The sequence below is a fragment of the Sebastes fasciatus genome, chromosome 12, assembly GCF_043250625.1.
Source record: "Sebastes fasciatus isolate fSebFas1 chromosome 12, fSebFas1.pri, whole genome shotgun sequence".
In the NCBI taxonomy this organism is placed as follows: Eukaryota; Metazoa; Chordata; class Actinopteri; order Perciformes; family Sebastidae; genus Sebastes; species Sebastes fasciatus.
In genome coordinates this window covers 2900577-2913003 of record NC_133806.1, presented here as the reverse complement: position 1 = coordinate 2913003, position 12427 = coordinate 2900577, and the positions used below count along the sequence as shown (strand labels likewise).

The following is a 12427-nucleotide window of genomic DNA, read 5'->3' as shown; positions in this document are numbered from 1 at the left end:
ATCTGCATATATTATTAGTATATCCACCCATTTAAACTTCTTGATATGAAATCCATCCTAGTAGTAAAAGTAAGCTAATAGTAGGTATAAATATAATACATATGAGTATGGCAGTGGTGGAAAGTAGCTAAGCATGTTTACTCAGGTATAAGTACATTTTGTGAGAGTAGTATTTACATTTTTATTCGCTACTTTATACTTCAACGTCAATACATTTCAGAAGGAAATATTGTACCTTTTTCACCATGACAGGTATCTTTACTAGATAGTTTACTGATAAATTACACACAAAAAAATTATTATCACTTTTAAAATATGATTTGTTGTTATAGACCACCCAGCAAGATAGAAAGTAGTAAAATTGCCTCAACCTTGACTAGCCAACAGCAAAATTCTACTTGTGATAGTAATTATGCAATAATGTAATACATAGTTATATGACCCATAACACTCAGAGGACCAGTTTTTAGGCCTACGCGTTGTGAGTAATTTTACTATATTTTCCTGATAATACTTGTGTACTTTAATCATAAAGGTCGAATATTGTAAAAAGTGAGATATTCATGTCTTTTATAACATAAAGCACTTTAAGTGCTGTATAAATACTGTTAAACTATCAAAACGCTGAATCCACAGAGAAATACACACAGCCCGTATTCAGAAACTGTGCGTTTGAAACAAGCTGTGAGGATTTCTGTCCATTTGTGATGTCACGAATCTACAATATTTAGACAATTTCCCAGTTTTAAACGTAAACATTCTAAATGTGTCCCGGTTTATTTCCTGTTGCAGTGGATGTGAATGACATCAGCTGACAGGAAGTACACATGGACCCAAGCTGCTGCCTAGCAACGCAATTCTGTTGCAATTCCGTCAAAATGCGCTAAAACGGCGCGTTTCAGACAGAGGGTTAATACAGGTATATTCAGGCAGACAGTATGAGGAAAATAAAGTTTTTTTTAACATTACAGCATGTTTTAGTAGAAACCCAAAATACAAGTATGAACCTGAAGATGAGAATTATATGGAACCTTTAAGTTGACTTGTTTTGGAACTATATCTGTATATGTGTATACATGTTCTTTTCTGTCAACATGAACTAATAAAAAGTTGCTCTTCTTTTTTTTTATTGTGCAGTGAATTGATTCTTTCATCAGTGGTTAGAGGAGTCTTTGAGGATTCTGGTCATACTGTTATCTCCGGAACTGCGGTTGATGTTGTTCAATGAGCCGATACGATATGGGACCTTTAATAAGATTTTAAATCAAGATTTTTTTTCTTGTAATATATATATATATACAAATACTTGAGTATTTTTTTTTATTATTGTATTTCTACGTTTATGTCAGTAAATATTGAGGATCTTTACGGTCAGTATGAGGAAAATAAAGTGTTTTTTTTAACATTACAGCATGTAAACATGTTCTAGTAGAAACCCAAAATACAAATATAAACCTGAAAATGAGCACGATATGGGACCTTTAATCAAGAAAAATAATTAGCTGATTACATTTTAATTATCATGAAATGCTATTTCATTCTGCTTATTTTTTACAATAACATAGTTTATTGCTGGATATGAAGAGCTGTGGTGATGTCCAAGAGAGAGAGAGAGGAAGATTTCAACACAATTTAATGACCAGCAATAAACTAAAGTTTTAAAGGTCCCATATTGTTAAAATTTAGATTTTCATGTCTTTTATATTATAAAACAGGTTTAAGTGCTTTATAAATACTGTTAAACTATCAAAATAAGCACGATATGGGACCTTTAATAAGATTTTAAATCAATATTTTTTTTCTTGTAATATATATATATACAAATACTTGAGTGTGTTTTTATATTGTTGTATTTCTACTTTGACTTCAGTAGATATTGAGGATCTTTAATGTTGAGTTCATCCACATCATTTGAAAATCTACTAAACATCTGACAGGAAGTCGTCACTGCGTCGCTGACGTCACTTTACTCCAATGCGGAAGAGGTCGTCATCGTAAAGGCTGTGAGTTGGAAGCTTCTCTGAGATAATGACAGTAAATGTGATAATAAAGACAGTAAATGTGTTTAGAACAGCGCGAGGTTCAGCAGTCTGAATGAATGAAGCGGGTTCTATCAGGAACAGGTGTTTACTGGACTAATAGCGACTCTGTTTGAGGGTTTTAAAGCCTTTTATAGCAGCTCAGCTCTGTAGTGTCTGTAGTCAGGCTGAACGGATGAATCACTGGCTGCATGGTTGCATGGCTGCATGGTTGCATGGGAATCTCGCATGTTTTACACATTCACTGTTAAATTAGACATCAGATCATGTTCTTGCTGTGTAAACAGTGTTGTGGTCATTGTGTGTGATTAGTGTAGGAGGGTTATAAAGGTTGACATTCATTAACAGGCGTGATTTTGTGCTTTCTCACTCAGTAGATTCTATTAGATCCTTAGTATAAGTTATAAATAAAAAATGTCATAGTATAGTATGTCGAATTTTTTTTTTAAAAGTCATAGTATAACATGTAAAAAAAAGTCATATAGCATGTCAAAAGAAAAGTCATAGTATAGCATGTCATTTTTTTTTAAAAAAGTCATATTTAGCATGTCAATTTAAAAAAAAAGTCATATATAGCATGTACATTTTTTTTTAAAAAAAGTCATATTTAGCATGTACATTTAAAAAAAAAATATCATATATAGCATGTGGAAAAAATAAAAAAAAAGTCATATATAGCATGTCAAAAGAAAAGTCATAGTATAGCATGTACATTTTTTTTTTAAAAAGTCATATATAGCATGTACATTTAAAAAAAAAAAAAAGTCATGTATAGCATGTAAAAAAAAAAATTTAAAAAAAGTCACAGTATGGAATGTCGAGAAAAAAAATCATAGTATAGCATGTCGAAAAAATAAAATAAAAAGTCATAGTATAGTATGTCAAAAAGACAAGGCAAGGCAGCTTTATTAGTAGAGCACATTTCAGCATCAGGGCAATTCAAAGTGCTTTACATAAACATTCAAGAACATTGCGACTAAGTGCAAAAGAACATTAAGACATAATTAAAAGAGTTAATTAAAAACATTAGGGATTAGAAAATAAAAACAAGCTAAAAATAAAAGCTAAAATAGAATATAACACACAAGAGTAAAAGCTCTAGTACAGTTTAAGATCATAAGTTTAAGAGAAAAAAAGTCGTAATATTACGATAATAAAGTCATAGGTCTACGAGAAAAAAATGCAGTTCATGTCTCTGTAGTCAGACTGAACGGAGGAATCAATCACTGAGCTGCATGGCTTCATGGGGAAATCTCAGATTGTTTTAGACATTACACGTTAAATTAGACATCAGATAATGTTCTTGCAGTGTAACAGTGTTGTGGTCATTGTGTGTGATTACTGTAGGGTGTGTTATAAAGGTTGACATTCATTAACCTTTAAAATCATCTCTTTTCAGACCATGTCGTGGATCAGAGAAGGTGAATTAAACCTGCTTGAAAAGATTTCAGCCAATATCCTGAAGGTAATCCTGAATCAGTGTATTCTTATATGTTCCTATATACCACTTTATAGACTGCACATATGTACATACTACATTTATTTATTTATTGATTTATACACACTATGTTCACCCATTCACTCTGTATCTTTTATATCTATTATTGTTTTTATATTTTGTGGATACCTTTACCTCTCCTGTGTTTCACTCTGTTTGCTGATGTTGCTGCTTTGACATCTGAATTTCCCTCCAGGGATTAATAAAGGTTCATCTTATCTTATCTTATCTTATCTTATCTTATCTTATGTTCCTCTTTGTATGTACCTCTCAAAATTAACCAAAAAGAAATGGGCTACCCAGCGATGTTTAATTACCTGTTTGCACACCGGCACTATCTGTTTATATCATGTTTATTTTTGTTTATAGCTTATATTGTATATTGGTAGAATTTCATTTTTTTTTTTTTATTCTAACGTTTTTAATCTATTCTTTTGTTATTATACTGCTTATTTGCAGCAACAAAACTAAAGCAAATTCCTAGTGTATACCTCTTACTCCTGACAATAAACACGAATCGGATTCTGATTCTGATTAAAAACCCCAGAGGCTCATTGAGCAACATTTAACCGGAGAGACCAGTATGACCAGAATCCTCAAAGACTCCTCTAACCACTGATGAAAGAATCAATTCACTGCACAATAAAAAAAAAGAAGAGCAACTCTTTATTAGTTCATGTTGACAGAAAAGAACATGTATATACATATACAGATATAGTTCCAAAACAAGTCAACTTAAAGGTTCCATATAATGCTCATCTTCAGGTTCATACTTGTATTTTGTGTTTCTACTAGAACATGTTTAGATGATTTAATGTTCAAACAACACTTTATTTTCCTCGTACTGTCTGTCTGAATATACCTGTATTCACCCTCTGTCACAAACGCCTCATTTTAGCGCATTTCAACGGAATGGCAACAGAATTGCGTTGCTAGGAAACAGCTTGGGTCCATGTTTTACTGCAGTCGAAAGCTCTAAAAAAACAAAAAACAGGGAAATCTTAGTATTTGATGAGGTGGAACCAGCTGGAACCAGAGAATATTTAGTACATTATCACAATTATTAACATTAGTTAATGTCTCTGTCAGTGTCTGATCTGCATTGTGTCTCCCAGGCTGGACCCATGCCTAAACATGTGGCCTTCATCATGGATGGTAACCGCCGCTTTGCACGCAAGAAAAACATGGAGCGCCAGGAAGGGCATATGCAGGGCTTCAACAAGCTGGCAGAGGTGAGGTTGCTTCTCAAACACATGTTCACCTGGCCATAAAATAGAATAGGTTGCTCATGTAATGTGTGTAACCCTTTTGTCCCTTTACTCCACACCAGACCTTACGTTGGTGTAAGCATCTGAACATCCAAGAGGTCACCGTGTACGCCTTCAGCATCGAGAACTTCAAGCGCAATAAAAACGAGGTGGAGGGGCTGATGGAGCTCGCCAGGCAGAAGTTTGAAAAGCTGTTGGAGGAACGGTGAGATTCAAGTTGGGGATTTAAAATAGCTTTTTCACTTTGCTGTTGTTGCTTGTGGGACAAGTCAGATTTTCTACATCACATGATTCATCACAGCTTCCTTAAAGTAAAGTCGAGGGGAACCAAATGCAGGGACTGCTGTGTAGTTAAAGTAAGTTAAGTGTTTTTGCAAGACTGAAAAAATTGCAAAAAAATGGACTGGGCTTCAGATTGTTAGTAAGAAGCCAACTATAACAAGAATGTTTGCAAACCACCTTTTAAATCAGCACAGTTACATTTAACTAAGAAATATTTTATTTTTTTGCCGCAACTGGATACGACGACACTGACACGAAAACAATTTGGCCATTGAGTTAAGATATACTGTGGACTGATGCCAGAATGGACAAGAGGAAGAAAGGCTGACTTATAAATAGGAGGGGACGATATCACTTATTTCCATTGCTAGTTTGGCTGATACTGACTTCTTCTTTGTAAATACACCAGAATATCTAGTCTACACCTGTAGATGTTGCCTCTAATTATACTATAACTGTATTCCTTAGTGCAAATATCCATCCGTTATCCGTAACCACTTATCCTATTCAGGGTCACTGGTGGGTGCTGGAGCTGATCCCAGCTGACATTGGGCGGAGGCGGGTACACCGTGGACAGGTCACCAGACTATCACAGGGCTGACACATAGAGACAGACAACCATTCACGCTCACATTCACACCTACGGGCAATTTAGAGTCAACAAGTAACCTAACCTGCATGTCTTTGGACTGTGGGAGGAAGCCGGAGAAAACCCACGCTAACACGGGGAGAACATGCAAACTCCACACAGAAGGGCCCCAACCTGCGACCCTCTTGCTGTGAGGTGATAGTGCTAACCACTGAACCACAGTGCAGCCCTGCTGCAAATATAGATGTCCAAAAACCAACAACTACCAGGTGTTAATCTGCAGTTCCACAAATGACCACTAGATGTTGGCCTAAGAAAAATCTAGTCTTGGATTGACAGACTTTTCTTCATGTTTTACTGCAACAAGGAATATTTTACAAATGACTAATTTCTTGCTTTCTGAGTAGGGCTGTCGCTGACTGCCTATAGTTAATCGCAAATGAATTGCACATTTTTATTCTGTTCAAAATGTACCTTAAAGGGAGATTTGTCAAGTATTTGATACTCTTATCAACATGGGAGTGGGCAAATATGCTGCGTTATGCAAACATATGTATGTATTTATTATTGGAGATCAATAAACAACACAAAACAATGACAGATATTGATCCAGAAACCCTCACAGGTACTGCAGTTAGCATAAAACAATATGCTCAAATCATAACATGGCAAACTGCAGCCCAACAGGCAACAACAGCTGTCAGTGTGTCAGTGTGCTGACTTGACTATGACTTGCCCCAAACTGCATGTGATGATCATAAAGTGGGCATGTCATTATTAGTATCTACAAGGCTGCTGCCACCAAGAGGATGGCTTGGTCAGTGTTGTTGTGTTGAACACCAACACTTGACTAACCAGCTTTATACAGGAGGACATTGGACTGCAGACTGCTTCAGGGAGACTGTACCAACTGACGACTCAGTGCAAATTCCTCTGTGTAGGCACCTTTGTGTATCTCTAGGTGGGAAATGCAGACAGACATGTTTCAGCAGCCTCGTCTAAATGGAGTAGTCTTCTTGTTCTCCCTGTTCTCATTCATGCTTTTCTTTTCATTTTTTCACACACTTCTCTCTCGTCTCTTGCAGGGACAATCTGGAGAAGCATGGTGTGTGTATCCGGGTGCTCGGCGACTTGAACATGCTGCCACTCGACCTTCAGCAGCTCATTGCCAAAGCTGTGATCACAACCAAGGCGCACAATAAGTAAATGTGTTATTCATTTGTACCTCTGCTTCTATAACCCCTCATCATTAATCACTCACCCCCTTTACCACCACACTTAAGCAGATTTTATGTTATATATTATAAATGACAACAGCTATACAAATACTTGTTTTGCAGATGTTTCCTGAATGTGTGCTTTGCCTACACATCAAGATATGAAATCACCAACGCGGTCAGAGAAATGGCTTGGGGAGTGGAGCAGGGCCTGATCAAAGCAAGGTAAGACATGACGATAACAGAGTCGATGGTGTTGATATCCTGCCAACATCCGTAATGCCACATAGAATATAAAAAGATAACCCTGGGGAGCTTTCACTCTAACACGCTGTGTTTGTGTCGTTCTGTCGTTCTCAGTGATGTTTCAGAGGCGTTGCTAAGTGAGTGTTTGTACAGCAATAGTTCTCCCAATCCTGATCTGCTCATCCGCACCTCTGGAGAGGTGCGACTCAGCGACTTCCTTCTTTGGCAGGTGAGGATGAGAATGACTGCAAGGAGAAATGATGATGATGAGAGATCTCATTTCACTTGTGTAAAGTGTATTTGAGTACTATGAAAAGTGCTCTATAAATAAATTAGGGCTGTCAGTCAATGTCAAATTGACTGACCATTGCAAATTAGGCTAACTTACAGGCACCGTAGCTGTAACCCTGCTTAGACTTGTGTATTTCATGTTGCGTTGCTCAAAGTACTCTCCATCCAAACATGATTCTGAACAAAGATTTTAGTTTATGTGGACATTGACCCCAATTTGTCTTTGATGCCAACAAAAAATATCTGCAAGAGCTGAAAATATGTGTCAGATGTAGAAGTGTCTACTTTTTGTTTTCCCAGTGAGACTTTGCGGTGATCACATCCTGTCTGTCTTTGCCTTTATCTGTAATGGAGCAGCCAGCAAAGATGAAAACTGACCACCGGATTTTAACAATAAAACATTCAATTTAATAAAGGGTTATTTTATATAGTCATGTGATTTCAACAACTTAATTCATGGCAGCTATTGCTGCATTCCAGACAACACGACGCTGAAATTTCCAACTTCCGACCAACGACAAACATAAACAAAAACCATGGCTGACCGTGACAAACTTTGGCAAGTGTACACACAATTGAACTCTCAGCAGTGCAGCCTCCCAATATTTCTTTTTACGTTTTACCGAATATCTTTTGTGAAGTCGGGGTAATTGGATTTGCCCAGACTTTATAAGTAGGAATTCTGACTTTGAGTGGCGTTCCATTGTACTTTATTAAGTAGAACGTCGGACATTTCCAAGTTCTGAGTTGTCTGAAACGCAGCATATGGCCGATTCTGTTTCCTTACCTCATTAAGACTGTAACCGAATACAGGGGGTTCTTTTTGTATTTTGTATTTCCCTTTAAAATCAACCATACATGTTTGGATCGTAGGAAATGCAGGCTATTTGTTTTTCAAAGAGTTTTGTTTATGATTTATATATAATTTATCTTTTTTTTCTGCCTACAACAACAAGGTATTATCCACCAAATTAGAGTTGCAATCTATGATGGACAGCATTAAGCAAATAGTTGATCATAATGTCCAACACTTTCCAGCTTCTCCTCTGGGCCTTTTATATTGATTTTCTTGTTTTATCTTCCACTCTGCAGACTTCCCACTCCTGTCTAGTGTTTCAGTCAGTTCTGTGGCCGGAGTACTCCTTCTGGAACCTGTGTGAAGCCATCCTCCAATATCAGTTAAATCACAAAGCCATTCAGGTAATGCCAGAAAACGGGGATAAATGTGGATCAGTGTTTCCCAAAGCCCGAGATGATGTCTTGAAGATATTCAGTTTACTGTCATAGAGGAGTAAAAAAAACAGAAAGTATTCACATTTAAGAAGCTGCATTCAGAGAATTTTGAATTTTTTTTTCTTAAAAAATGACTCAAACTGATTAATCGATTATCAAAATAGTTGTTGATTAATTTAATAGTTGACAACTAATCGAATATTCGTTGCAGCTCTACTTGCAGCGAATAAAGCTTTGTAGAGGGTCATGAGGTTTGTTAATTGTGACTCTGCCGAAAGGTGTTGATTCAACTGCACTCAGCTGTCATTTTTTTTACTTTTGAGATGTCACTCTGTTATTCTGGAGCAAAACGTAAATTAGAAAATGTAATAAACTTTTGCATGCGTTGTTGCAAAGCAGCTAAAGGTTGTTATAACTTTATTACCTCGTCTTAATGACTTCAGCTTAGTTGGTGAAGAGCGTAGATTTTTTTTTTTTTACACTTTTTTCAAAGACGAGGTAAATATCTTTGTCCAGTATTAACTTGGTAAAACAGTTTGTGTTGCCTACCGTCTGTCACATAATGTGTACCGTCTGTTGTGAATGTATTCAGTATTGGGATTTCAATATACATCTACATTGTTTGTCACCAAAACAAATAAAGGTTTTGTGTTGTGTATTGTAGAAAGCCAGAGACCTCCATCAAGAGCATCAGACCTTCCAGCAGCTGGAGGCGGATCGCACCTGCGTAGCGGAGCACCTGCAGCATCACGGGAACGGAAAGCCTGCCGACGCCCAGAGAAGACAAGAGGCACTGCTGCTCTACACCACCTGCCGGGAAGAACGGATTCAGGACTTCCTAGACGCACTGAAGCACAAGAGAGACTCTTACTTTAATGACCTATGGAGCGACGCCGTCTTGGCCTAGGAAGGCTCTGAGGGAGAAAAGAAACCCATGTTGAAGTGGGGATGAAACCTCTCCTGTCCTCTTCCCAAAAGGGCTTCTGTGGCAAAGGGAAGAGTGAACAGTAACTGGGAATGGTTTCATTGGGTTACTGATTTGTACAAAACGAGAGGGCAATTTTACCCCTATGGGGCTGTAGAATAATTGATATTTATGATTGTAGATTTAAAAAAAACAAAAAGTCTAATACGTGGAAATGTCTGGTCAAGATGTAGTTAAGTAACTGTGTAAATTGTCGGTCAAATGCATGCCATTGATTGGAAATTATATGAGTGAAAGCCAGGGGAACGTTCCCAAAGCAGCCGTCCAGATTTATATAAGTCAGTGCAGTTTTGCAGTTTTGCAGTTTTGTTGTGGCCCAAAGGTTGTGTGTTGTTTGTTGAGTGTGATGTTGATGACATAACTAGATTTTGACCAGCTTTCTTTAACAGAATAAAGTGATCGATGTATGTCAGATATGACTAAATGATGTACGATTCAGTCCTTTGTACTTAACGTATCACATGTCAATGTTATGGCTGTCTTCAGTTCTTGCCTTCATCTGGCTTTTTGATATGTTGGTATGTAATGTCTTAACATGTGCATCAGAAAAAAATATCACTTTTCTAAGGTCCATGCTGCTGACGAAGAACATCTCAACCATTACAGATTACTGAAGCCTTTATATATACAGCCATATCATCGAAACCTTTCATTTCTACTAGTAACTGTTGGATAAGTATTGGACCTCTCCACTAATTGATCCAGGTTAAATCAAGAAATTCATTGCATATATTAAATCAGTATGATTGTGTATATAGTTGCTATTTTGTTTTAAAGCAAATATTTAGCCAATAGTTGTAATGTTGTAGTGCATATATAAAGGTGGGTAAACTATGACTCCCATTCAGCGATTCTAACACAAGTAAAGAAACACAAATATTTTTCAACACTGTTTATTGGTTTTTGTTCAATTGGGAAAAACAATCTTTAATTTTATCTCCTACTTATGATAAGTCAGTTTTTCTACATCCAAACTGCAAAGCATCCTCTTAATCCACTTATTAGAATTAGCTGTTTGAATGTCCTTCTATAGGCAATATTAATATTAACAAAAGTAATTTATATTTTCAGAGAGGCAATCTTCATGTTTCAATGCTTCTTTTATACAATAGAGGAAGACATTGAGATTATTGAGAGATATTTTACTTAAATAATAGTTGCAATACCACGGTATAAAAATACTCAGTTACAAGTAAAAGCACATAAGTGTTAGCAACAAAACGTACCTAAAGTATCAAAGGTACTAAAAAGCTAAATGGACCAATTTAGAGTATTTTATTAATGATATATTTGACTGAATATTATTATGAATATTATATAATTTCAACTACTTTATACACTGTTGGTTAGTTTAATCTAAAACATTACATGACATAATTGATCAATTAATACCTTTACACTGGAATACCACACTATAAAAAATACTACATTACAATTAAAAGCACATAAGTGTTAGCAGCAAAGTATCAAAAGTACTAAAAAACTCCCATTTAGTATACTTTATTTATCATATATAAATTATTGGAATATTATTACTAATGCATTAACAGGTAAGTGGTATTTTAATGTTGTGATGGTGCAATGTGTCACAGCATTTAATAGCTACTGCTTATTTCCAATGCCCTAGGGGTATTTTTACACATTGCTACTTTTACTTCAAGTTAAAATACTTCTTCTCAGAGAAGTGGACCTATTTTTTTTGTCTTTAACGGAGTTCCTATCTGTCGATGAACCTAATTTTAACCTAATAATATGGAAGTTTTATCGGACTTTATTAGTTGTAACCCACAGAAGACATTCCACAAATGAGTACCATGATCTGCAAATATTTCACTATCCACAAACATGTATTTTTGTTTTTGTGTTGTGTAAAGTCACATTCACAAAAATAATTTTTAAATTTAAATTTAGATTTTTTAATTGTATTTGCAAATACACATAACTTACTCTGTAAATACGTATTTTAAGGTTTACATGTAAAGTGATAAACACGCATTTGTGCATCTATTTCTACATGTGGAATGATATTTGTGCATTTGCAGATCGCTTCCTGTGCATTTGTGGGCCACGTGACATTTGTAACTTTCCTCCTGTTTGTTTACAGAATTTTGTCCGATTGGACAAATTTGTACCGAGGCAGATCTGTGGATAATAGTTGTAATATTATACGTATAATAGTATAAATATATAATACGTAATATATTTATAAAATATTTGTGAATTGTCTTCTGAGGATTACGAATGTCACATGGCCCACAAATGCACAGGAAGCGATCTGCAAATGCACAAATATCATTCCACGTGTAGAAAAAGATGCACAAATGCATATTTATCACTTTACATGTAAACCTTAAAATACGTATTTACAGAGTAACTTATGCGTATTTGCAAATCGCCCTGTAAATTTTGTGGATGTGACTTTACAAAACACAAATACAAAAATACATGTTTGTGGATAGTGAAATATTTGCAGATCATGGTACACATTTGTGGAATGTCTTCTGTGGATTACCACTAATAAATTCCGATAAAAACGTCCATATTATTAGGTTATTATTAGGTTCATCGACAAATAGGAACTCCGTTAAATACAAAAAAAGTAGGTCCACTTCTCTGAGAAGAAGTACTTTAACTTGAAGTAAAAGTAGCAATGTGTAAAAATACCCCTAGGGCATTGGAAATAAGCAGTAGCTATTAAATGCTGTGACACATTGCACCATGACAACATTAAAATACCACTTACATGTTAATGCATTATTAATAATATTCCAATAATTTA

The 12427-nt window shown here is 35.8% G+C and overlaps 1 protein-coding gene across 2 annotated transcripts; it reads left to right on the top strand.

Annotated features, from left to right (window-relative positions):
* The first annotated feature begins 1899 nt into the window (after nt 1-1899).
* dhdds (dehydrodolichyl diphosphate synthase) lies at nt 1900-10539 on the top strand. Of its 2 annotated transcripts, none has more exons than XM_074652593.1 (9): nt 1900-2003; nt 3439-3504; nt 4653-4769; nt 4868-5010; nt 6762-6878; nt 7017-7118; nt 7254-7368; nt 8523-8630; nt 9328-10539. In XM_074652593.1, the coding sequence occupies exons 2-9, from the start codon at nt 3442-3444 to the stop codon at nt 9568-9570; spliced, it is 1008 nt and encodes a 335-aa protein (XP_074508694.1). In that variant the 5' UTR covers nt 1900-2003; nt 3439-3441; the 3' UTR covers nt 9571-10539. The 2 variants fall into 2 exon arrangements, with proteins under 2 accessions (XP_074508694.1, XP_074508695.1); XM_074652594.1 differs by having other exon boundaries at nt 2003-2123.
* The last annotated feature ends 1888 nt before the right edge of the window (nt 10540-12427 follow it).

Bases quoted from the DNA above. Each gene is read 5' to 3' on its own strand.
- dhdds (XM_074652593.1), top strand. From the start codon at position 3,442: ATGTCGTGGATCAGAGAAGGTGAATTAAACCTGCTTGAAAAGATTTCA. The intron at 7,119-7,253 runs GTAAGACATGAC...TGTCGTTCTCAG, and splicing joins CAGGGCCTGATCAAAGCAAG to TGATGTTTCAGAGGCGTTGC. The intron at 8,631-9,327 runs GTAATGCCAGAA...TGTGTATTGTAG, and splicing joins TAAATCACAAAGCCATTCAG to AAAGCCAGAGACCTCCATCA.